The sequence below is a fragment of the Chenopodium quinoa genome, unplaced genomic scaffold (genome assembly GCF_001683475.1).
Source record: "Chenopodium quinoa cultivar QQ74 unplaced genomic scaffold, ASM168347v1, whole genome shotgun sequence".
In the NCBI taxonomy this organism is placed as follows: Eukaryota; Viridiplantae; Streptophyta; class Magnoliopsida; order Caryophyllales; family Amaranthaceae; genus Chenopodium; species Chenopodium quinoa.
In genome coordinates, this window is record NW_018744641.1 from 20320 (window position 1) to 46473 (window position 26154).

Sequence of the window (26154 nt, forward strand, 5' to 3'; positions counted from 1 at the left end):
AACCCGAACAAGGAGAGAGTTTGGTCCACAAACAAGGCTTAGGATCTTTTACAATCCTCATATCGCTTATTTAATTAAATAATAGTCTACTTTTTGTAGTTTTGTTTGTGAATAGATATCTATTTATTATTGACTTTTGAAATTATTTTTATTAAACTTAATTGCTTTTTTTTTTTACTAATTCTCTATTACTTTTTTAAATAAGTTAAATCAAATATATATAAATAAAGTAGGCATTTTTGGAGAGCATTCGGCGCGCCACATAAGCAAAGGCATTATTTCGACCAATTAAAAACTAGATTTCTATTTTATTTTAGAATTAAAAAATTTGTTTGCCACCTAAGTAAAAGTGACGAATGAGATTTAAGAGTTTTTCCATGTAAGTAAAAACAACGAATATTGATTTATTAGGATTTAATTTATTTAAAAAACTAAAAGTTATCTTTTAAACAAATATCTTTAGATATAGGATTTATATACCTACTATTATAAGATAAATTTTGATAGTGTTTATTATAAGAAATAAAAAAATTCCTTAATTATAATTAAATTAATTTTTGTGATATTTACCATTATAAATTGACGCATCATATGACACCAACAAAATTTCGCATCAATACAAAATCAAACCAAGCAAATTTTGTGTCATTAATTTTGTGTCAGTTTTATTAGGTCATCAATGGCTGGGTAATTCTTTGCCTAATTTTTAAAACCCATATTTAAATGTATATTTGTGATTATTGCTTAAATTGTGTTTATTTGGGATACTTAATGATTATATGTTTATGTTTTTTTTACTGAATTTTGTTTTTACATGCAGATCTAATTTAATCAGAGAATTATATTCGAGCAAAAATCTTTGAAATATCAAAGTACGAGTTTCTCACCTGATGACCCTATTGGATGAGGAGGTATTTTATCTTTATAAATCGTTTACATTTATTTAATCTTTTAATGAACCTTTTAGTTTTTATCAATTAATTTTATGATTTAAACAAATTTTATGTGATTTAGGTAGCTTAATTAAGTCATAAAATTAACTTTAATTTTTTGTTTTTTATTACAGGGTGATTACGTTCATGCCTCAATTAAAGTCAACTTTGTTCTACAATTTTGTTCAAAATTGATTGAAGGAAAAATTTACTCCATTAGATACAAATAAGAAGTAATATCGCACGCATTGTCAGCGACAATAAAATAATGATTCAATTTTCCAAAATACTATTGTTTGGGCAATTGGGGACGATGAAAAAAATCCAATGCATAGATTTAATTTTGTATAATTACAATTTTTAGATTAATTTCACAACAATTATTCACTTTCTGGTAAAATATTTTAATTTATATAATAAGACTATAAAGATTAATTTTATAAAAATTTTATTTTTACTAACATGTTCTATTTATCCATTTTTATTAGATGGAAGAGTTATCGGTGTGAACAAAGTTGGTGATCCTATCGAAATTTTTTTTTTAATACAAATTTTTTTACATCGAAATATTACATCTAATAACTATTATTTTTAATGTTCAAAAATATTATGACTATGATCTAATTACAAAAATTATTTTTATGAGATTTTATTTATAAAATCGTGGGATATTAGGATTTAAATTATTAAAAAGAATAAAAATTATCTTATGAAATTAATGGTTTTATCTAAATACCCGATTAATAAGATGTTTTTTTCATAAAAAAAATTTAAAACTTATAACGCAATAAAAAAAAAAAAAACTTTACCTTCTTTAAACATTTTATGTCTAAAAATTTGAAAAGACAGATAATTTGTTAGATATCAAGAGATCACAAGAAATATACAAAATGATATATAAATATCAAGAGATCACAAGAAATATACAAAATGATATATAGATTTGAGAGTTTAATATCAAGTGTAAAAAGCAACGAATAATAATTTAGGATTTAAATTGTTTTAAAAATAAAAAGCTATTATCTTTTCACATTAAAGATTTTACCCTAATATGTAATCAATGAAATATCATATTAACAAATTTTTTTTTTTTTTGAAAGATATCATATTAATGTCATATAATTAACAACAACGAATAAAATACAAAACCACAATAAATTAAGTCGCATTATAAATTACATTAAAAAAATTATACTTTTGTAATTGGCAATATCATTTTAATTATTATATTATTATTATTATTATTATTATTATTATTATTATTATTATTATAGTTTTTTGTTTGAAATTATTAAATATCTTTTCTTGAGATATATGTATGAAAAATCGTGCATCGCACATATAGGATTTATATATCTAAGATAAATCTTGATAGTGTTTATGATAAGGAATAAAAATTATTCCTTAATAATAAGTAAATTAAATTTTGTGATTCATACCATTATAAATTGACGCATCTTACAACACCAACAAAATTTCGTATCAATACAAAACCAAATCAAGCGAATTTTGTGTCAGTTTTAGTCATCAATGGCTGAGTAATTTTTAGCTTAATTTTTAAAAACAATGTTTAAATGTATATTTGTGATTATTGCTTACATTGTGTTTAATTGGAATACTTAACGATTATATGTTTATGTTTTGTTTACTGAATTTTTTTTTACACGCAGATCTGATTTAATCAGAGAATTAGATTCGAGCAAAAATGATTGGAAAATCAAAGTACGAGTTTCTCACCTGATGGTCCTATTGGATGAGAAGGTATTATATCTTTATAAATTGTTTACATTTATTAAAAAAATTATAAACCTTTGTAGTTTATAACAATTAATTTTATGATTAGAATAAATTTTTTTGTGATTTAGGTAGCTTAATCAAGTCATCAAATTAACTTAATTTTGATTACGTTCATACCTCAATTAAAGCTAACTTTGTACAATTCGTCCAAAATTAGTTGAAAGAAAAATTTACTCAATTATGTTAGAATTAATTACTTAGGTTATACATGTATAAATAAAAGTTTAAAAAATTAAATACCATACTTTCCTCTCATCCTTCCTTACATTTCCACTTCTATTTTTAATTTTTTCTTTAACTTTTCTTGTAAGAAACCAAACAAAGGAAAACCAATTTGCAATTGTGGTTTTCCTTGAAAATTTGTTTTTTATGAAAATTAATTTTTCATTGAATATGCTTTACATCAAACCAAATAGGGCCAAAAGTATGTTTTTCACTTCCAGAGAGGACCAGAAGAATATGACTCTTTTTTCGAAACTGAAGGACATGCTTTCCACAGTACAGGAGATGGCAAAAGATTAGAGGCATAGATAGCCAATTGGTTAGCCGATTCTTTGTCAAGAAAATGAGCCTTAAACATAGTCTTTAAAGACAACAGAGAATCAGTAAATAGCTGCAAGTTCAGATTTCCATTATGTGAACTCAGCAACTGTTTCTCAACAGAGAACAGCTCCAAAACTTCAGCCTTAGCAGAAAGAGACTGGGGATAAAATAAGATAACACAGTCCCCATCAAAATCTGCAGCCAGAGGACCACACATAAGAGGATTTATTTTGACCGTGTGATCTTCATGAATGTACACACGCAATGCTTGAAGAGAATGCTTATGAGTAGTAGGAGGTCAATTAATGAAGCTATATCCCTATCCATAATACTCCTAGCTATGAACAACTTGGTCAAGTCTTAGGAACGTATGCCCCTTAGAACCCTCCCTCAACGAATATGTTGACAACCCATCCCTAAAGGTGAGACACAAGTTGTTATCTACCAGATTTTGAAGGCAATCTACAATATGCTCTGGATTATTAGAATTGTCTTAGTTTGCAACTTTGCATCTTAATTTCGGTACAGTATCTCTGGATGATTAGAATTTGAAAATCTGAAAAACTAAGATATGAAAAATTGAAAAAACGAAGAACGAAGAATTGAAAAATATGAACACGAATATCTGAAAAAATTGAAATTCTGAAAATTGAAAATCTGAAAAATAAAACCCAAAAATCGAAACCAAATCTGAAAAAAAAAAACCCAGAAATTGAAAAAGGAAAAAAGAATAACGAACGAAAAATCTGAAAACGAAGATTTGAGAGAACGAAAACTTGAAAAATCAGAATAATAGAAAAATCTGAAAAATTGAAAAATCAGAACACGAATATCTGAAAAATTGAAAATTTGAAGAAAAAAAAAATCGAGAAATCGAAGACAGATCAAAAAATAATCCAGAATTTGAAAAACGAAAAATTAAAAACGAAAAACGAACGAAAATTTGGAAAATGTGAAAACGAAGATCTGAGAGAATGAATATCTGAAAACGAAACAAAAAGTTGAAACAAAAAACGAAAATGAAGATCTGGAAATAAAAAAACGAAACATAAAATGAAAAACGAAAAACGAAGATCCGAAAGTTGAAAAACGAAGATCTGAAAACGAAAATGGAAAAAATCTGAAAAACGAGATAACGAAACAAAGATCTAAAAAATTGAAAATGGGAAAAATCTAGAAAATGAGATAACAAAGCAAAAATTCTGAAAAAGAAACAAAAAACGAAAAATGAAGATCAGAAAAACAAATGACGAAACAAAGATCTGAAAAATGAAAAACAAAAAAACAAAACAAAAATATGAAGAACCCAAAATCCGGAAAACCCAAAATCTGAAAAATCTGTAAAACAAAATAAAAAAAAAAACACAAAAACGAAAAACGAAAATCTGAAAAACAAAGAACGAGACAAAGATCTCAAAACAAAAAACAAAAAAAAAACGAAACAACAAAACAAAATTATGAAAAACCCAAAAAAAAACCCAAAACCGAAACAATACCTTGTACAATTAGAGAGGACTGAGAGATTGAGAGAGTAAGGAGAGTGAGATTGAGGAGAAAGAGGAGATAGACGCCTGAGAGATTGAGGAGTGAGAGGAAAGAGAGAGGAGATAGAGTGAAGAGACGAGAGGAGGACGAAATAGAGTGAAGAGAGAGGGAGTGAAATGAATTTATATAACTCAATTTTTTTTAACCTAGCTAATCCGTTGGATTAGGTCTCTGGGCAATCCGTTGGATTGGCCCAGAATACACTTCGTTGTGTTAGATGATTAATCCGTTGGATTAGCTCATCTAATACAACAGATTCGTTCATCTAATACAACGGTTAGTCTAAACCGTTGTATTAGACCTGTTTTAGTATAAACCGTTGTATTAGCCTAGTCTAATACAACGGTATGAAATTAGCCGTTGTATTAGCTAATTTTATACCGTTGCATTAGATCAAAAATGTAGTAGTGATCAAACCTGAAAACATAGAAAAAACACGGCATGCTGGCATAGTGATAAAAGCTCCCACTGCAAATGCCAACACCTCAGATAAACTAGCAAGTTTTATGGAGGGACCAACTTCAACAAGGGCATTGCTTATTCGTTCTTCTAAGGATATTTCAATTGACTGCCGTTTTGCAGCATGTACCAATATGCACATGTTATCAACTCCAACCTGTCAACAAAAGATTGAGAGACTAAATGCATAAATTATGTACAGAGCACTTTACACCCTTAAACCATGAAGGTAAAGGAAAGTAAATAGAAAAGAAAGGTTAGCATTATAAGCACATGGAAGATCAAAAATTTACAACAAAGGCTATCCTGAAATAGACAACAAGCCTATGTAAAAGTAGATTTTACTATCAATTCAGGCATCATAGAAAGATGCGTGGTAAATGACAATAGGTTGGAAAATCATGGCAGAACATTTGCATAGATGAAAATAAAAATTGTGAAGATCGAAATATAGTAAACAAGAGTATATCATGAACCTATAATCCAACATGAAACAAGAATGCTACAAAGCTATATACATTTATCTCGAGTAAATTTTCCCACCAAATTGACTGCCAATATCCAGATTACTGCAATGGACTCAGATCAGTCACACAACAAAACCAATATAACAGCAATGTAAGTTGTTATAGGCAGGTTTTCAGACTTGGAATTTCAGATTGTAAGAGCATCATTATTGGTGAACACAAAAAAATGGTTCATGGGTCACTATCACCATTTCTCTCTCATCCACATCAACCCAACAAATCATTTACAATATTCACTCTTAACAATGAACACTAAACAATGGTTCATCATCAATACTCCTTACCCCACCTTATTTTATTTTTGTAAATATAATCTTTTTTGTTTCATAATTATAATTTATTAACCCGATGTCAATGTAATTAATTGATTATTTAATATTTTAATCGTGATTACTAATTAAGAAATTATCGCATTTTTTTATCAGCTTTTTTAAAAAACTAATTCTTGTGATTAATATTTTTTAAACAACAACGCAGCTAATTTTAATTAACAAAAAAAAAAGAGGTACAAATCGTGATTACAGTTCTACAACTATAATCTAGTACATTTTATTTAAAAAAAAAAAACAACTACACATCGTTTTGTAAGATGTCCTTAGGGATAACCATTTGTTGTAAACCTAGTTGTCTAAGTTTTCGTTGTTACCAAATTTATTCCATATATGTTCGACCAAGTCGTTTTTTAGCTGCAAATGAGTCTGTTGATCCTCAATCTCTGTTCTACGAGACAAGTATAAGCCGATATCCACAATACGATCAGTACGGTACTCGGTAGTGTCCTCATTAGCGTTGCCTCCAGCATTCATAAACTCATTGGTATTAACGTTATTTTGATACGTCTCTCGTTCATCTTCAACGATCATATTATGTATTATGATGCAGGCGAGCATGATATTGTGGAGTATGTCGGTATCCCACGCCAAAGACGGCTTTTTAATAATGGCAAAACGAGCTTGAAGGACCCCAAATGCGCGTTCAACGTCTTTCCTTGCAGCTTCCTGGTGTTTTGCGAATAAACGATCCTGACGAGTTTGTGGACTCGTAATGGATTTCACAAAAGAAGCCCATCTAGGGTAGATTCCATCAGTAAGATAATACCCATTCGTATAATGATGACCATTGACTACGAAGTTCACAGGAGGTGTTCGACCCACTAAGACGTCTTCGAACACAGGGGATCGATGAAGCACATTAATATCGTTGCAGCTACCTGGCATCCCAAAGAACGAATGCCATATCCATAGATCTCTGTCCGCAACTGCCTCCAGTACGAGAGTTGCAACTCCTTCTCTTCCTTGATATTGCCCCTTCCATGCGTGTGGACAGTTCTTCCACTCCCAGTGCATACAATCAATGCTGCCTATCATGCCAGGAAATCCACGTTCTTCCCCAATACGTAGCAATCTTTCCATATCTGCGATGTTTGGACGGCGTAGGTACTGATCACCGAACAGGTTGATGACTTGGAGTGCCAATCGTGAAGTTGCCTCACTTATACGGACATACTCATCACAAGCGTCTGAAGCACACCCGTAAGCTAGTTGTCTAACGGCCGCAGTGCACTTTTGAAGTGGAGACAAACCAAGACGACCTGCCGCATCTCGCCTTTGTTGAAACCAGGGGTCATGTTGGGTCACTGCGTTGAGAAGGCGCTCAAACACATGTTTACGCATTCGAAACCGGCGCCGGAACAAGGAACTTGGATAAACTGGGACTTCCGCGAAATAGTCATTGTATAACCGTGCATGACCTTCTTCGCGTCCCCTATCCTTTCGGGGCTCAGTAGATTTGCGTCGGCGTTGCTGAGTGGCAGCTTGAATAATTGGTGGAATGTACTCATGCATTACGTGTTGTATCATAAGACACACTTCATTACGTTTTTGAACTCTAAGCTCCCTTCCCTCATCATCCGAGTTAGATGAAGATGAAGAGGAATCGGTTGAGCTTTCGTTTAAACTGTTTGAATTCATTTTGTACGTAAGAAATGTAAGATAGAGTGAGGTTTGCTAATAGTAACTGCAAACGATTTATGTGTTTGTGTGTAAAAAAATGAAAGAATGGTGTTTATTTATAGTGAACTAATTTGTAATTCTTCTTCAGAAATAACTGAATATAAAGAGACAAAGATCACATGGGCTATGACAAACAATGAATTACAACCACACAGAAATTGAATGGAGAAGAAGGGTTTCACATGGGCTATGACCACCACTTTAACACGGCTTCAGAGATTCGCATCCACCTTCCCTTCAAACTACTAATAGTTCGTAGGGATATTTCATCTGCATTCGATTCCCTGGCAGCATCGTATGCGTCCAAGACTCTCTTCCAAAATACACCCTTCTTTTGATTTGTGCCGGTAATTATGTCGATGCTGGTGTTCATGTAGCCGGATATAAGAGCCGCAGTTTCTGATCGCGACCAACCTCTATTGTTTGAACCACTAACACGAAATTCCGGAGTTGATTGGAGTGGTTGCTGTAACATTTGAGTGAAGTTTTGATGGGGAGAAGGAGTTTCATTTCCCTCACCATCATCCTCGCATTCTTCATTTGCCTCATCTTCTTCAGATAAGACATTGCTCGATTCCCAAATATTGGGATTCGGTTGTTGTGACGGAAAATAACCAGATGCAGCACCATATTCACCGTAACCCATTGGTATCATGGATGGATGTGGGAAATTTGAACTGCTTTGAGAAAAATTAAAATTTTGAGGGAAATTTGGTGGATTATTTGGGAAACTTGACTGGGATATTTGAGGATAAACTCCAGAAAAATTATGGGGAATATTTGTGGGTGTTTGTGAAAAATTTGGGTGAATTGGAGGAAAATTGGCTTGATTCGGGATCATATTTTGACCCAAATTTTTTTTCTTCTTTCTATTTGTTTTGGGGTTGGTATTAGCATCCATAATTATAATTTATATTTGGAAAAAATAAAAATTTAATAATAATAATAATAATAATAATAACAATAATAATAAAAATAATAATAACGATAATAATAATAATAATAACGATAATAATAATAATAATAATAACGATAATAATAAAAATAATAATAATAATAATAATAATAACGATAATAATAAAAATAATAGTAACGATAATAATAATATTAATGATAATAATTAAAAATAATAATAACAATAATAATATTAATATTGGTATAAATAATAATAATATTGGTAATTATAGAGGGGATTTTTGAAGAGAAAAATATAGTAGAAAAAAATGAATTTTCAAAGTTGAAAAAAGTATATCAATATGGGTGTCTATTTATAGAGGGGAAAAAAATAGAGTCGTTGGTAATTTTTTTTTTTTTTGATTTGTATTTTGTAAAATATATCCGTTGTAAAATTACAACGGATATATTTAAAACAGTACACACGTGTCAAGCAGCGGCTGGGCCAAGTGGCGCGCTCCCAGCCGCTGATTTCTATTTTTTTTTCTGACCTTTAACAGCAAAACGACGTCGTTTTGCAACATGAAACAGCAAAACGACGTCGTTTTGCATGAATATCAGTCCAAAATATTGGTGGGGCCCACAGCGAATTAATTCATGCAAGTGCTTGCTCCTGCAATCGAACCCATGACCACTCAACATGAACAATTAAAGAGTTTGCCATTAAGCCACCACCTTATTTGTTCACTCATTGTGAACTATTAAAATGTTCACCCTTAAAGATGCTCTAACTAGCAATTAATAAAGGTGGAAGCTTTAATATTGATTGACAATGGTGGAAGGGTTACAAAATGATAGGGTTAATAGCTTTAAACTATCACTCTCATAATAGCTTGAGGCTATCACTCACTAACAATGGCTTGAGGCCATGACTCTCTAAGGTTTTGCTATGAATCTGTAATCCCCGTATTTTTAAATATTTTATAAATAAAATTTTATTTTGTTTATAATATTTATTTGTATTTTTCAGAATTTAATTTTCAAATTATTAATTTGTGTCGAAAATTATTTTAGGCTGAATTGAAACCCAACAATAAAAAAAATAAAAAATCGAAACCCAGGCAAACGCCTAGGATTTTTGAAAACCCTAGGCTGAAACGCCCTCATAGATGGCTTTTTTTGTATCTAATATTTTTAATTATTTGATTTATTGTATTTAATAATTTTAGACATATTGATTAAATCCATGTTTTAATAAATGTAAACGATTTATAAAATCATTTAATAATTTTATACTACGAGTATATGTCCCTTTACACTTGATATACTCGTAGTATAAAATTATTTTGTCCCTTTACACTTGATATACTCGTAGTATTTGAATAATAAAATCATAAAATAAGTTTAGTTAATAATTTGATATAAAGTATTTGAAGGGATTATGTCCATGCGCAAATTCAAAGAAATTTCTTCAAGCACTTATAAAGAAATTTCTTCAAGCACTTATAAATTCAAAGAAATTTCTTCAAGCACTTATAAAAGCACTTATAATGCGGATATTTTTACGAAGGCACTTGGTAAACAACAGTTTGATTTTCTATTGTCCAAGTTGGGCATTCTAGATCCCCACCATGCTCCAACTTAATTGAGGGGGGGGGGGTGTTACGATATATGATATATATGATGAAGATTTGATTAGGATACTTAGTTGGCAAAAGATAGAGTTATGTTAAGTTGTTATCATAGCTAATATTCTTTTCATATTTATCTTGTACACCAATATATATTTCGGCCAAGAGCCAAGAATACAGTTAAGCAATTATTCTCCATTATTATTTGACATATAATGATGAATCTATGACACTAAAATCTATGAATAATTGAAGATACAACAGTATCTCAAATTCTCATGCCACCTTATTGAGAGTTTTAGGTGGTTTATTAAAATAAGATGTTAGTGGGGTATATAAGGTAAATATTTATCATTTCTCACGTCACTTTACTTTTCAATAAAATATTTACCTTATATACCCCACTAACATCTTATTTTAATAAACCACCTAAAACTCCGCGCAATCTCATCACTAGCATATTAAAAAAAAATGGAGGAGTACAACATTTACGAGCACCCTCAATCTCAAGCTTGAATAGTTCCGAATAAGCTTTCAATGGGAGAAAAATTACGACAATTGATCGATTTCAAGCTTGAATAGTTCCGAAGAAGCTTGAATATTTAAGATCGTGATCATATGCATTTGAAATGATGAATAGGTTGAGATTGCACCAATCACTTGCTAATAAGAAAAAACAAAATCTCAAACACGTATTAGAAGTTATGATTAGCATTCATTAATAGTAGTACATCCTAGTACATGCTACCATTTATACGTAGTATAAAATAGTAGTAGTAGTAGTGCGTAATAGTACAGAATTCTAGTACAACTTAAGGGAATTATTCAAACTTGAAATCTCAAATACAACATCAACACAAGTAATTAAGGATACATACATACAAACCATAGTACTACATATAGGAACATCCATAATACATATCACTAATATCAGTCTAGCTTATTAGGTTGTCATGCATGTAATGCACTGACTTCATTCAAGCTTTAGCACCAGGGCTGGGTGGGTGAAACCCGAGCTCCGACATCTTCTTGTGTGATTCAGCATAGTGTGCGAAGAAAGCTTGTTCATCCTGCCATTTTTAAACAAAATTACACTTGATCAGTTCACTTGACAAATTGCCAAATATCACACTATATATATTGATCAACTAGCTTCACAGGAAATTTACTAGGATCCATGAATTCACAAGTACGGAGTAATATAGTTACAATTAGGCCTTATTCTTTTGGACTTAAATCAGTTCAACTCAGCTCGGCTCAAAAGAACACGACTTTAGTCTTCACAGCCTTACATACATGATTTAAACAAATAATACTAACTTCCCCTGTCTCAAAATACATGCTCCGTGCATAACCAGTACATGTAACAAGTATTGTGAACCCAATACATAAACAAATCTAACAATTAATGTTCTTTATGAGAATGTATTACCTTGGCATACAATTGAACATATTTGCTAAAAGCAGGGTCCTCGACGAGAACTTTGTCAGTGGGAAATTTCACCAGTCCAGGTTTGTCTTCCTTCCTCAAGTTTCTGATCGATCAACCATAAATCAAGTTAAAATCTTATGAATAAAACTTAAACATCTAGCATTCAAAATAGTACAGTAATTGGAACTAATTATCGTATAATCTTACACATAATAGGAATTATCGAATTTGAAAGGGTCCTCTGTGAAAGGACCATCAAAGCCAGATCTATCATTGTTTGCTCGACCCTGTAAGTTAAGTACATACAAAATAAGGTTTAAATTTGCCTGAACTAGCTAGTAAGCGTACGAGCTGGTCGGTTAAATGTTCTCTTCATCGATCACATTTTAAAACAATATGTACGTCAACTTTTATTTTGTATGGAGATTAATTGTTGATGGTCAAGTGAAGAACTAGAGGTTATTGGCGTACCAGTGTGTGAGCCCCCGATAAGACCACGATATCTCTATCGTTCAAACCCATACGGTAAAAAATGTCTCTTAGATGTTTGGCATCTGAAAAACATATTATCCAAATTATTATCAATTGCGCTGTATACATACCATAGTCATAGAAATGCGATGAAAAAAAAAAATAATAAATTAGATCTCAAGGTTTAGCTTGTCATATATAGTGGTAAATTGGCCTAGGCTACACCTGACATGAATGTAACACTTTATAAGTTTAAAGTGGTTCCACCTCAAAACCATATGGCAATGAAAGAAGTAGCCCCTTAGCGTTGTTAATTAAGTGGACACAATTTTCTCTTTTTTTCAATGTGGGATATACGTTTCAATACTCACTCTTACTTTTAAAATTGATTAATGTGGGATACACATTTCATACAACTCACTCTTACTTTTAAACTTGATTAATGTGGGACAATACGTCCAATCACATGCATGTGAATTTCCTCATGGGCTCAACATCTATAGCCTAAATGTATACTCGTATTAAATAGTCTGTAATATGATACACAAGCTTATATTTCTACAAAAATTTAACAAGAAGGTGAATGAATCAATTGAAACAACATCTATTAGTAAAGTTTAATATGATCCATGACCTTGAAATCATAAAGTCAAACGAATAGGATACGTTGACTTATAAATGTGCATAACACATTATACGTATACTTACAAACTAGAGTTAGTATGAAGATGAAACTAGTATTAATGTAATGTACCTCCATTGGGATTTGGAAGAGCACCACTGTCTTGTTGATCCCTAGCATCCTATTTAAAACAGTCACAATAATAAAATGTAGGGTGAGATTACACTAATTAAAGCCAGCAATATCGATAAATAAAAATAAAAGTTACAAGAAAATCATTTTAAAAGTTGATGTTAGTTCCATGTAACACTTACAGGACGACCGGGAATAAATGGGATTTTAGGACCTCCGGTTACTTGAACCGCAAGCACACCAGCAAGCTAACATCAACAACAACGTTACCAATGATAAGTGAACTGTACTATGTTCAAGAATTTATATATATGTGCGCGCAGTTACTAATTCAAACGACAAACATCCTAGAACGGAGAGAGATAAAACAATTTTTAATTTATTGTACAAGTAATATAATCACTAAGAAATTTCACCTGGTAAAAGTCAGCATAAGTAACCTTGGGGTATTTAGCTTTCACTTGCTCTATAAGAAATTAAGAAAACCACAAGTTAACAATAAGTTGTATATATAACAGAGCGTCCACACCCACACGCGCGTACACATACATGGAAAAGGGAATTAATTTTATGTACGTAGTATGTTTGACTACTCACCGCAAAAATCAACAGCAACTTTGATACCATTGTTTGGAGGGTTGCTCAACTCACGTCTAATCGAACCATTTGGACCACCTGCCTTCGTTTTAGCATCGTAAGTTCCTGCATCATGAAATCTACAACACGAAAAACAAATTAAGACCTTTTACTGTACTATATGGGCTTGTTGGTTATTTTGAGATATTTAATTATGCATCAAAACTTTTTTGAGATATTTAATTTACTTGATAAGGTTATTACTCGTATAAAATAAGAGCATGCGCAAAGGTTTTATTTAATAATTAGTTCATACGGAGTACTAGCTAGCATTCTATATTTTTAAATCAAACAAATTATATGGAACAACGATAACTTTGGGACAAGCTTGTTTAGTACTTTAGAGACATTAATTCTTTTTCTCGTGGAAAAACTCAAAGTTTCACATGTAACTTTATCTATCTACTCTCTAATATAATGAGAGAAATTAATTAAAGGACACAAAAATATATTGTTCATGTAAGTTTCTACCAAATATAAAAAGGGACTAGTGAAAAAAAAAGACTTGATTTGAGACTTAGTTAAACAAATGTGGGAAAACCTCAACACAATGTGATGATAACGCAGATGTAATGCAATTCTAATCTTCTACTTTTATACCATTTTATGATTTGATTATATCCGACTAATTTAGTAGGTATCCATCCAAGCAATAATGGATAGATCTATGTATGCAACGTTATAAGAAATTAAGGGGAGAAAAGAGAAGAAAGATCATTACGCTAAACGGAGCACAATGGGTGAAAAATTCTTGTTCTTCTGAAGAAGATCAAGAAGATCTTTACGAGCACCCTCAATTTGTTTCAGATAATCTACATCAACTACGCTCTTTGTTGTGGCTGCCATGGTTCCTAGCTTGTTAATAATAACTTCAATTTTTTTTTGTAAGTGGAAAAATATAAGAAGATTGATAAGCTAAGATATACAAATATGGCTTCGTGGATAGAGTATTTATATAATGTTTCAAGTACGAAGGAAGACTAGAAAAAATAGTAAAAAGTCGTTAAATTTTATTCCAAGTTGTCACATGCATTGCAATCGATTTTCACATTAGTAAAATAATGCAAGACATGTTACATTTTCCTGGGCGGCTCTCGATTAAAGCATTTTATTCTATAAAAAAAATATTAAAGCATTTTATTCTATAAAAAAGTTTATCCTCGTCTCTTTTTAATATATATATATATATATATAGAGAGAGAGAGAGAGAGAGAGAGAGAGAGAGAGAGAGAGAGAGAGAGAGAGAGAGAGAGAGAGAGAGAGAGAGAGAGAGAGAGAGAGAGAGAGAGAGAGAGAGAGAGAGAGAGAGAGAGAGGCATAAATTTATCATTTCGAATTACATACAATGATACAAAGTATAGGTTAAGCTGTTTTAAGGTTGGTGACTTGCTATTAAATGATTTGATTTTATGAACAAACTCATATGTGAATGGAAGTGTTGTCCCTCATTGAAAAAGTGAAGGAAGTGTTGGGATGTGTATTCCACATTGAAGAAAAGTAAAAGTTGCATCCACTTTATAACATTAAGGGGCAACTCTCCTTATTTTTATATGATTTTAAGGTGAAACGTTCTTAGATTTTAAAGTAGATATCTTGTGACGGGGAAGCTAGTTGCTTAAGGTACCCGCTTGTAGCCCGAGTACTTGGGTTGCTTTATAAGGTAGACACTAGTAATTATTAAGCTAAGTGCCTACTCCCATTAACAATTTTTTTTTTATCATCGTAAAACTTCACCACCAAATTTAGTCCATGAACAATTAAATTAATTAATAAGCTTTTGCACGTATTGTTAATTACGATTAATACATGGCACCTATTATTGCCTATGTAATTATTTGTTCTATACTTACATAGCATTGCTCAATAAAATAAGTTTCATAGATTGTTAACCATTGGTAAAAAGAATATATTTGGCCTGATTTTTTTAAATCGTTCACCGACCGTCGTTTAATTTGACTTTGAAATATAGTAGTAGGTGCAAATTATTGTAAACTATGTGCTCATTTTTTATTATATTTTTTGCACGGAATATTGCTTTAATAAAATTATCCGAAGAGGATCTGGAATTAGCACAAATCAAAAAACGAAAAGATGTTAATCACTGAGATTTGGCGAGTGGTACACTATTATAGAACAAAAGTAGCCTAAGCAAGATATTGATTTAATAATTTGAGCATCTTGACCTCAAAGTCTTCAACCACCATGTGTCTCATTTGTTTAATACTATAAGACAGATCAAAGGTATAATAATAATAATAATAATAATAATAATAATAATAATAATAATAATAATAATAATAATAATAATAATAATAATAATAATAATAATACTCCCACCCAGAATGAGTTTGGTGAGATTCGACCTTTAACCTCATGTCTAGAAATCGGAGAACTAGCTAAGTACTTTAGCCTCCTATCTCATATAATTCCTCCGTTCTTTTATTAACACACCATGCATGTCGGGCACACTTATTTTGGTAATGGGAAAAGGAAAAGAGAAAGAGGGGCAAAAGTACAAAAGTATCCATATGATATAAACATAAGTTAAAGAATCAAGTGTTAAAAGTAAGGGTATTTGCAGTGTAAATATAAATATTTTGTTTCCTAAAATGAATATGCTGCAATATGTGTGAAACTTACTTAAAAAGTAAGTTGTGCAATAATTAAAAAACGGAGGAAGTATATACCGTATATACAAATAAAAATATTACATAACCTTTTTTATTAGCTTATTTAGGTCTCCTTTTAAGCTCTTTAATTACCCACTTGAGTTGGTTGATAAGACATAAGAGTTTAATAAAAACAGTGTATGGTGACAAAGAAAGATTGTTAAACCAGTTGCAAATCCATACTATTATAGGAATCAAATTCTATCATATATCTAAATCCACTCTTGATTGATTTGGGACCAAATTAATTCTTGCCTAAGAACTTTGAAAAGGGGAAGAAGAAGGCAGATTAAAGGGAGTTTCGATTCCAAAAATTTTGCTACATTACACCCCACTATGAATTTAAGGAAGTCGAGCCAAAATCATATTAATGAAAGCTTCTATTCCAAAAATTTGTTACAATACACCCCAATATGAATTGATAGATTCAGGACTTAAAATTTTTATTACAACTTGATCATATATATTATCCGCATAGCAACATAGAAGTATCAAATTCCATTTGAGTATGTTCACTATTTGAGCATGTTTCCATTCATTATTTCTTCAAAATGCTAATTAATGGGTGAAAATATTTTTATGTAACGGTAATTAGTTGAGTTCACCTAGTTTGCCATATTTTAGATCAGACAAGAGAGTCATCTTATTCAAATAAACAACCAATAGTTTAGCACAAAAAGAAGAAAAAACAAGTTGCTACCATTGACCAAATTATGTCTAATATTGTCAAGAGAGGTTGAGGAAGATTCCTACAAACAAGGTATAAACTGATTTGGATTGGTAAAATGCGTGTGGTCAAATTGTTAAAGGAGAAGATCTAGGGGGTAGAGCACGTAATTTAAGGGATGTGGACAAAAACATGCATGCATGGAATGAAGATGGGGCTATACTTAATAGGAAAAATTACGTGTTTGATCTCTCAACAACAATTAGGAGGGGATTGGAACCTAACCACTCAGAATTAAACCCCAAATCTGAATTAACCTAAAGGGTAAATCGGGTGGAAACAAAAAAAAAAAAAAAAAAAAAAAAAAAAAAAAAAAAAAAACATTAAGTCCGTTAAGAACTTGTTGATATTTGGCTATACTTAGAAACTTTGTTTGCAAATGACTGTTATTGTTAATTCCTCTGTCAATTTTTAATATTTAAGTTTTGATCCATTTTTATCTTACAAAAATATTCCAAATGTAAAAAGTGACGCAAGGGGGTACATTCTAGTGCGTTGTTAGTATCAATGGACCAACAATGTCTAAATTCTTATGTTTTTGTCACTTGATTCTTTCCATTTCTTTACCTTGATATTTAATCTTTAGATAATGACAACCAAAATCAGTAAAATGTTCTTCCTTCAGCCTCCTACAGTTCCAATTGTTTATTTTATAAATGCATATGGACCAGCAATACATTCAGCCAAATTCTATTCCCACTCACACTAACCCTTTCCCTTCAAGGACCATCCACCACTAGCTATTGCTATTATTCAATTCTCTATTCCTTCTACTTCTTCCGTTACATATTAGAGCACTCTCAACAATGAGGGAAAAATGATTTCTTCATTCTCTCTCTACCCTTTTTTCACTCTAAAATCCCCATTTTTCTCATGAGGAAATTTGGTGAGGAAATTTAGTGAGGATATTTTAACAACAACAACAACAATAATAATAATAATAATAATAATAATAATAATAATAAAAATTAAAATTAATAAAAAAAAAATTTCCTCACCAATCTCTCTCTTTCTTTCAATACCCCACCAACATTTTCTCTCTCTCCTACAAATCACCATATTCACATTTTTTATATAATAAAAGAATAGCAAGCAAGCAAAAAAATAAATAAGTAGCAAATGGTACTGTTCATTTTCAATTTTCAGTTTTCCTCGTGAGGAAAAACTAATTTCCTCATTATTGTGATGTCCATAATGATCAAATGTCCTCATGAGGAAAAAAATGATCATTGTTGGCATTGCTCTTAGTTACAACTTTGAAATTTTTTGTCTCACATATATAACCCAAAGTTGCAACTAATATGTAACGGAGGAAGTACCTTCCTTAGCTTGCCAATTATCTTTTTGTAGCACCAGGCTACTGTACAAAATCAAAACCCGCTAAATCGCTAATAACAAGGAGGGAATATTACCTCCATGATTAATCACGTTTGCTACTACTTACTCCAAGAACGGGTACAACATACTATCACTATCGCTAAGATGTACTGTAATACAATTTAGGCTACTAATTTAAGCCTAGAATGCTAAGGAAACTAAGAATTTTAAAGAAATGTAAAGTGTTGTTGTTTGATTGTGTGATTCTTACAAGAGTGATTGGTGACGGTTTCACCCATTCAGTTTTCTCCTTTGGTGCCAAACATCATTCTTATTCTAAAATCAGATTCGTATATAATACAGAGCTTAGTAGTCCTAAAGCCAAGTACAATTTGGGCCGCATGACTTAACACTAAGCCCATTCGGCCTAAAGTCAAGTGTATTTGGGCTTGTGTCCTTAATATAAAGTCAAACAAATACTACCTCCGTTTCGCATTACTCGTAAAAGAAGAGTTTTGCAGGCTAGGCAAAAGATATTAAACATTATTATTGAAAAATAAGGGCATATAATTAAGTATTAATCCAACCCAAAAATATAAAAATAAATAAATAAATAAAACGAAAAAAAAAAAAAAACAAATTCAACCAAAATTAAATTCAATAACCCACCACCACCCAGCAGCACCAAAACCACCCAGCACCGAATCTAGCACCACCCATGAAACCAGCACCGAACCCAACGCCACCCACGAACGCAGCACCACCCACGAACCCAGCATCGAACCCACCAACCCACTAATCCACGAACCCACCAACCCACTAACCCAGCGAACCCACTGAACCCACACGAACCCACGAAAACCCACAAATCTGGAAAACCATGAGAATGGTGTTGGAGGAGGAGAGAGAAAAATAATTGGGATGAGGAAGAAGATGAAGAAATTTGGGTTGGAGGAGGAGAGAGAAAAATAATGGACATGAGGAAGAAGATGAAGAAATTTGATGATGAAGGAAGAGAGAGATTATGAAAGAAGATGTTGAATGTAGATGAAGGGGAATGAATTTGGTGGAAAGGGTGAAATTAATTAATCTTGGGTTTAATGTAATGAGATCAGATTTGTAGTTTAATTAGGATGTTTAAAAATAAAGATAAAAGTAATTTCGTCATTTTGCACAAAAAAAATTACTAAAAAAGGAAAGAAATGAATTTGTTACGAGTAATGTGAACTTGTGAAGCAACTATGTTTAGTAAATGTTGTGAGTAATGCGAAACGGAAGTAGTATAAAAAATTGTCTAACAATGAGTTAAATTATACTCCGTAAATTTTTTATGAATATCAAGAACAATTTATTAAAACTAAATATATGAAACTTTTTTTTGTTTTGAAGAAATATACTAGTATGAACCAAATTTAGAAGCTATAATGGCATATAATTTGGGCCAGCATCAATCAACTTCAAAACTTAAGATTAATTTTTTAGTATAGACTTCAGAACTTAAAATCTATACCCAAATTTAATATCTTAAATTACCTCAACTTTTTTTTTTTTTTTCCCCTGTTTTTTTGACAGATAAACTACCTCAACTCTCAAGTGTATAATATACACAAGTAGTAAACATAGCCTCTATTATATATAAGTATATAACCCAATAATATTATAATCCGTAGTAAATTATTAGTAATTCTTCGACTCATGTGTTGTTTAATTTAATTTGTTAATAAATTCATATAGTGGATAGACAATTAGACATCATTATGCTCTCGAGATTTGAGATTAACCAAGTAGGAATTGTGGTAATCGATCTGTACCAATGTTTATAAACTTAAGCTAACTTATCTTTATTACTCTATGTGCATTTTATTATTTTGGTATAGAGAGATTCACTAAGAATAAAAACAGAATTTCATCTCAAGTCTTAAGTACCCCAAATACTTTGATCGATTAATTTAATTAAGTTAGTTGACATCCACAAATTAATTTAAGCTTACTGATAGAAAAATATACTTTATGGAATTCAATATGTCGATAGTTTATACCAATCTGCTCCATACTAGCTAAACAAATAATCAAATTAAAAGACAAACAAAAACCAATTAGAAATAAAAATAAAGAAACAATACAATCAATGTCACATTAAGATCAATATCATAATAATGTTTACGGTTCATTTATTGCATGCATGGAGGCCAGGAACGCTGATTTTCTCAAAGCAAGTTCCTAGCACGTACAGTATTCCCCGTTACAACAAGTTGTTATTACACACCTCAATTTCATAGTTATATATAAATATATAGTACAACATTGCCAATTAATTCTTGAAGTCATTATATATACTTGTATGTATGTAGCAAATATATATCAACTCCAAGAAATTAATTTTAACGTTGATTGTAAAGACTGTTACAGTTAACAGCCATTATATGGCCTATATATGGCCAGCAGGCAATTTAGCAGTAGCCTGGACAGCAGCCATTTCCGGACGAATAGGGTTGAGCGTATCCATATTGTCCTGGACAGCGGCCATCATTGACTACGCCGTAAGGCTTAGCACACTGATCAACCTCCTCGTAGCATCTGTCGTCTTCATACATGTTGGATCCCTGATAATTGAATCCTAGCTCGGACAACTTCTTGTGTGAATCTGCATAATCTCTAAAGAATGCTCTTTGATCCTATCATACATGCAAACAATTTTTCTATTATCATCTTTATAAATTAAACCAAAATACACTTGAACAAATAAACCTAATAATATGTTTTCGTAGCAAAATGGATCATATATACGAGACTACATGTAATAAAAAATAAAAATTCGTGGAGTAATTTGTGCATGATAGTGAACTTGACATACCCTAGCGTAGAGCTCAACAAAGGGACGGAAGCGAGAGTCAGTTAAAAGAGCCTTATCTGTTGGAAATTTCACCAATCCTGGGGTATCACCTCTTAGTAGTTCTCTGATCAAATTATACAAAAAAAAATCAAATTCATGACATTAGCCCAGTAGTAATTTAATTAATAACCAACCCGATAATATTATAGATGTGTCATGCTGATCCAAGAATGTTCAGATATCCACATTCTATTCTTATTAGCTAACTACAAACAAGGATTCGAGAGATTGTTTTTGATACATCAATATATATGTGAAAGAAGTTTAGGGTGCTACTATATACAGATCGAAGTATTTCGTACAAGATAATTATATAATATATCATAAATAGTGATGCATTATATTATTGATGCATATTATGGATCGAAAAAGGAAAATGTTCGAACGAGTTGACATTTAAAGTTCTTACACAAAGTAGGAGTTATCAAACTTGAGAGGGTTCCGAGTGAAATTGCCTTCAAAACCTGATCTATCCTTGTGTGCTCCACCCTTCAATTTTCAAAACAAATCAAAATGCAAAAATTAAGTATATTAATTTATTGCTTTTTATACCCATATTTGATTGATACATAGTCGGACCAGAATGTCTCACCAGTGCATGGGCCCCGGAAAGTACCACAATATCCTTGTCATTAAGGCCCATTCGGTAAAACACATTTCTCAGATGATCCGAACCTAATTATAACCCGTATCGCCATATCCACGTGTGAGTAAATATCAGACACCGAGTATATAATTATTGTAATCGCAAACTAAAAAGAGACGGAAGAAATAATGTGTACCTCCTCTAGGGTTTGGGATGTTGTCTTCGTCTGGAGCATCAGCGTCCTATTTGAAAGATGATAATTATAAGGCATTATATATAATGCTTATTTGCCAAAACAAAATCAACATTACATGAACTAAAATTAATAGTCACGGCTACAAGTTATGATAATACTTACAGCGCGACCTGGAACAAAGTCAATAGCAGGACCTCCAGTTACTTCAACTGCAACAATTCCAGCGAGCTGAGAGAAACAGTAATTCTTTTAATTTAGTCACACTAATTAAAATGACTCATTTCTTGTAATAAATTAAATACAAGTATAAACACAAAATTAAAGTAATCTTTGCGTCTCTGCCTTATATGAATTAACGTAACATAGTTTCTTCAAAAAATAAAAAATAAAAAAATAAAAAAATAAAAAAAATTAACGTAACATAATAGAAGAATCAACTCCGATCCCCTACGCGAAAAAAATAAATAAAATTCTAACTCAGAATAGATGTGATGCTATTACCACATAGCTAGAAAAAGGAAATTTTGTTAATTACTACCTCAAAAAGAGGCTTTGTGAATTACTACCCTAAAAAAAAAGTTTTTAATTACTAACCCTAATTCATCTAAATAGGACCGATTACTACCCAATTGCACTTTCCGGTGACTTAACTCACCTTATGACGTCATTACTCCGATTTAACCACAGTTCACACTAACTCTAATCTACTTAACCTAACTAACCCAAAAAAAAATTATTTACCCCAACTAATCTTACCCCACATTAATTACCTTACCTAACAATCAGAAAAACAGAATGGAAAAAAAAAAGTAAATTCCCTCATCTCTCTCTCTCCTGTACTCTTCTTCTTCGGTTCTTCCCTAACAAAACCCATCTAAAACCCAGAATTCATGTTTGTGTTCGCAGTAATGCAATTATAGGTTGGGCGGTGGCCAAAAATTGAGAACGAAGATAGAGAAATTGAGGACGATAAAGGGTGGTTGGCAGGGGTACGTGGTCAGTCGTGGGTGGCTGGGTGGAGGGGATCGGAAATAATGGAGAGTGAAGGGAAAGAGAAAGGAAGGAGGGAGGAAGGAAAGAGAAAGGAAGTAAGAAGCTAAGGAAGGAGGAAGGAATGGGCTGCTGAAAATTATGGAGGAGGAGGAATGAGGTGGGCTGCTTGGAAATTGGAGGGGACCGGCTGTGGGTGGTCGGATTTTGGAGGGGAGGGGTGGTGCCGTGGTGGTGGTCGGATTTTGGTGGGGAAGGGGTGGTGGTGGTGCAGTCATGGAGGTTTGAAGGGAAGAAGAAGAAGGGAGAAAAAGGGGGGAAAAAAAAAGTTTTTTTGTTTTTTTTTTTTAATTTTAATTTTTTGGGTTAGTTAGGTTAATTAGATTAGAGTTAGTGTGAACTGTGGTTGAATCGGAGTAATGACGTCATAAGGTGAGTTAAGTCACCAGAAAGTGCAATTGGGTAGTAATCGGTCCTATTTAGGTGAATTAGGGGTAGTAATTAAAAACATTTTTTTAGGGGTAGTAATTCACAAAACCTCTGTTTTTGAGGTAGTAATTAACAAAATTTCCCTAGAAAAAATACATAAAAATTTGAAAAGTGTTCTCAAATTTTTTAAGAAATTTTGCTAAATGCAATATGTACTAATACAAATTATTCTAGCTAGAAATTTTGTTAAATTAAATTTCATACCTGATAAAGGTCAGCATATGTAATATCAGGGTGCCTTCGCTTTATTTGTTCTGTAAAAAGGGGAAGATGTTAAAAATGCATACAAAAATAAATACAACCACAAAAATACTATGTAGTTTTTACTGTTTTAGGCTTTGCATGGAAATTTATTATCCTACAAAATTACGTGTATGTTAGTTGTGATTACTTCATAAGTTTGAGAATTTCTTGTTAAAAAAAAATGAAGTAGCTTGTAGAGAATTTTACCACAAAATCTAACAGCATTTTCGATTCCCTTGTTTGGGGGACGGCTCAACTCTTGAGTAAACCTGACGGAGCCATTTGCACCACCTCGTCCTGTTGATGCATCATAGTTCACTGCATCATGAAATCTACAATATCCCCATACCAACTTAGTAAGTAGCTTAGTATATGATTTGGTTATGTCGAAAAGTAAAATATACATAAAAAAATATCAACATTTTTCATACATAATTTTAGTTTTAATTAGATCGTTATTGTAAAACTATGCATAAATTTGTATATATGTTTTCAACGAATTAGTACAAAAGAAAACATGTTGAACAAATAATAAAATAAAATAAATAAATAAATAATTAAATAAATAAATAAATAAAAAAGAGAAAAATACGCTAAGCGAAGGAGGATAGGAGCAGAGTTGTTATTGTTTTGGACGAGAGAATGGTGAAGGTCTCGACGAGCAGCCTCAATCACCCTCCAATAGTTTTCATTCACGATTGGTACTCTTCCCATTTTTGCCTTGATCAAATTTTTAACTCAAACAATTTTATTTATATTCTTGATTTATTCTTTGTTTGGATCACCCATCTCTTTAAATAAGCAAGGAGACGTACAGATTTTAAAAATATTGCTCGTACATGTGTGATATAGTTTGTAAGTGGCGTCTGAATATGCATCTTTTAAAAGTTTATGCTCATAAATTCTAATCCACCCCGTAGCTAAGAAAGCAAGGATTCTCATTTTAATTTTAAAATGTAAGGTAAGAAAAAGTACTATGGTGTCTTAAAACTTCTTACAAAGCAGTGTTATATCATTTGTTCAAAATTTAAAGGCATTAACCTAGCAAAGTGGTAAGTAAGTAACTAATTATGTATACGGTTCTATCCATTGTGAAATGTGATCAAACAATCGAAACATACACTTACCAAAAAACACTTCTAGCACCAAGTCGGTTTACAAAAAAAAAAAAAAAAAAAAAAAAATGGGACAGCAACTATAAACCATATATCAATAATATACTTGGCAATCTGACTCCAAAATTACACCCCCGGTCCAAGCCATATATATTTTTTTGAAAATGAAGCCATATTTGGTGTTATTTTATTTAACATCAATGAAAAACATGTCACAGACTCACAGTCGTCGTCCCACCATAAAACTTCGTTCACTATTTTTTTAGTGCAGTGATACGTAAATATAATATGCATTGTAAATTTGTAACAATGCATAATAAAATTCAGAGGAAAAATCATAGATGCACAACTTACGGAACCAAATTCTATCGAATCCTACCGGCTACCATGGTATTAATAGATAAACTATATAATTTGTTCAATTCTACACGTTAACAACGAAAACGAGAGAGAAGAATAATAGATATATTTAACATGTAATGTATTGGCTGTCCAACTTTATCAGATTAGCCACTAAGGTAGAATCAAATTCTAATTGACCTGTATTGGTATCTTACTATCTTATCTAGAATATCTACGTTTCCCTTTTTTTTCTTTTCTAGAAAGCCTTTCACAATATACTAATAATATAATATTGAAAATATTATTGAAATTTTGGCTTAATATGAAGTACTTGTATAAATTTCATCTTTAACTTGTATAAATTTCATCTTCAACTAAATGTTTTGCTAAAAAGGACTTAAACTAAAATTTTATTGATGATAAGACACGTTAAACAATAGCAATTGATTTCAACTAATTATTTTTCTTAGCTTTCAACCCTTTATGGATAACACTATCAGACGACCCTCTCATCAAAGTAAGGAGGGAATTTGATTGAAGTCTTAAATAGCAAATCGTGAGGGTTCTAATGTACGGATTGTATTGTATAGGTGAAGCTAGAAGCAAATCGATTTAATATTGATCCGCATTATGCGTAGGAAAAGTCTTTATTTTTCTACTAAGAAGAAGTACCTTGTTAGACTGTCGTGTTTTATTCAATATTCATGCTATTTGATAAAGAAAACGTTGATGATCCATTCAAAGTTGGCATATGATACAATGATGTAAACACTAAACAGAGTAAGATTTGCTCTAATGGGCTTGCATGAGTTGCAGCTTGATTGTTTTCAACTTTATGCTCTCTTTTTATACAAAGTGAAATTTGCTATGTAATGGGCTCTACATAATGGGCTAGTACAGGTTGCAGCTTGGCTCTATCTCAGAATTTTTAAGGCCGGCTAATTCTAAAATTGC

The 26154-nt window shown here is 31.6% G+C and overlaps 3 protein-coding genes across 3 annotated transcripts; all 3 read right to left on the reverse strand.

Annotated features, from left to right (window-relative positions):
* Nucleotides 1-8002: 8002 nt before the first annotated feature.
* LOC110701627 (glutathione S-transferase T3-like) lies at nt 8003-8461 on the reverse strand. The gene has a single exon (XM_021879246.1). The coding sequence runs from the start codon at nt 8459-8461 to the stop codon at nt 8003-8005; it is 459 nt and encodes a 152-aa protein (XP_021734938.1).
* Nucleotides 8462-11033: 2572 nt separating this feature from the next.
* On the reverse strand, nt 11034-14572 carry LOC110701632 (L-ascorbate peroxidase 3-like). Its single transcript, XM_021879249.1, has 9 exons — nt 14355-14572; nt 13595-13713; nt 13414-13463; nt 13180-13245; nt 12998-13046; nt 12244-12326; nt 11980-12059; nt 11773-11875; nt 11034-11410 (listed from the first exon to the last, which is right to left on the reverse strand). The coding sequence occupies exons 1-9, from the start codon at nt 14477-14479 to the stop codon at nt 11318-11320; spliced, it is 768 nt and encodes a 255-aa protein (XP_021734941.1). The 5' UTR covers nt 14480-14572; the 3' UTR covers nt 11034-11317.
* A 5905-nt stretch (nt 14573-20477) lies between these two features.
* Nucleotides 20478-24545, reverse strand: LOC110701631 (L-ascorbate peroxidase 5, peroxisomal-like). Its single transcript, XM_021879248.1, has 9 exons — nt 24336-24545; nt 23951-24075; nt 23705-23754; nt 22184-22249; nt 22022-22067; nt 21832-21914; nt 21649-21728; nt 21201-21303; nt 20478-21021 (listed from the first exon to the last, which is right to left on the reverse strand). The coding sequence occupies exons 1-9, from the start codon at nt 24455-24457 to the stop codon at nt 20797-20799; spliced, it is 900 nt and encodes a 299-aa protein (XP_021734940.1). The 5' UTR covers nt 24458-24545; the 3' UTR covers nt 20478-20796.
* Between the last annotated feature and the right edge of the window lie 1609 nt (nt 24546-26154).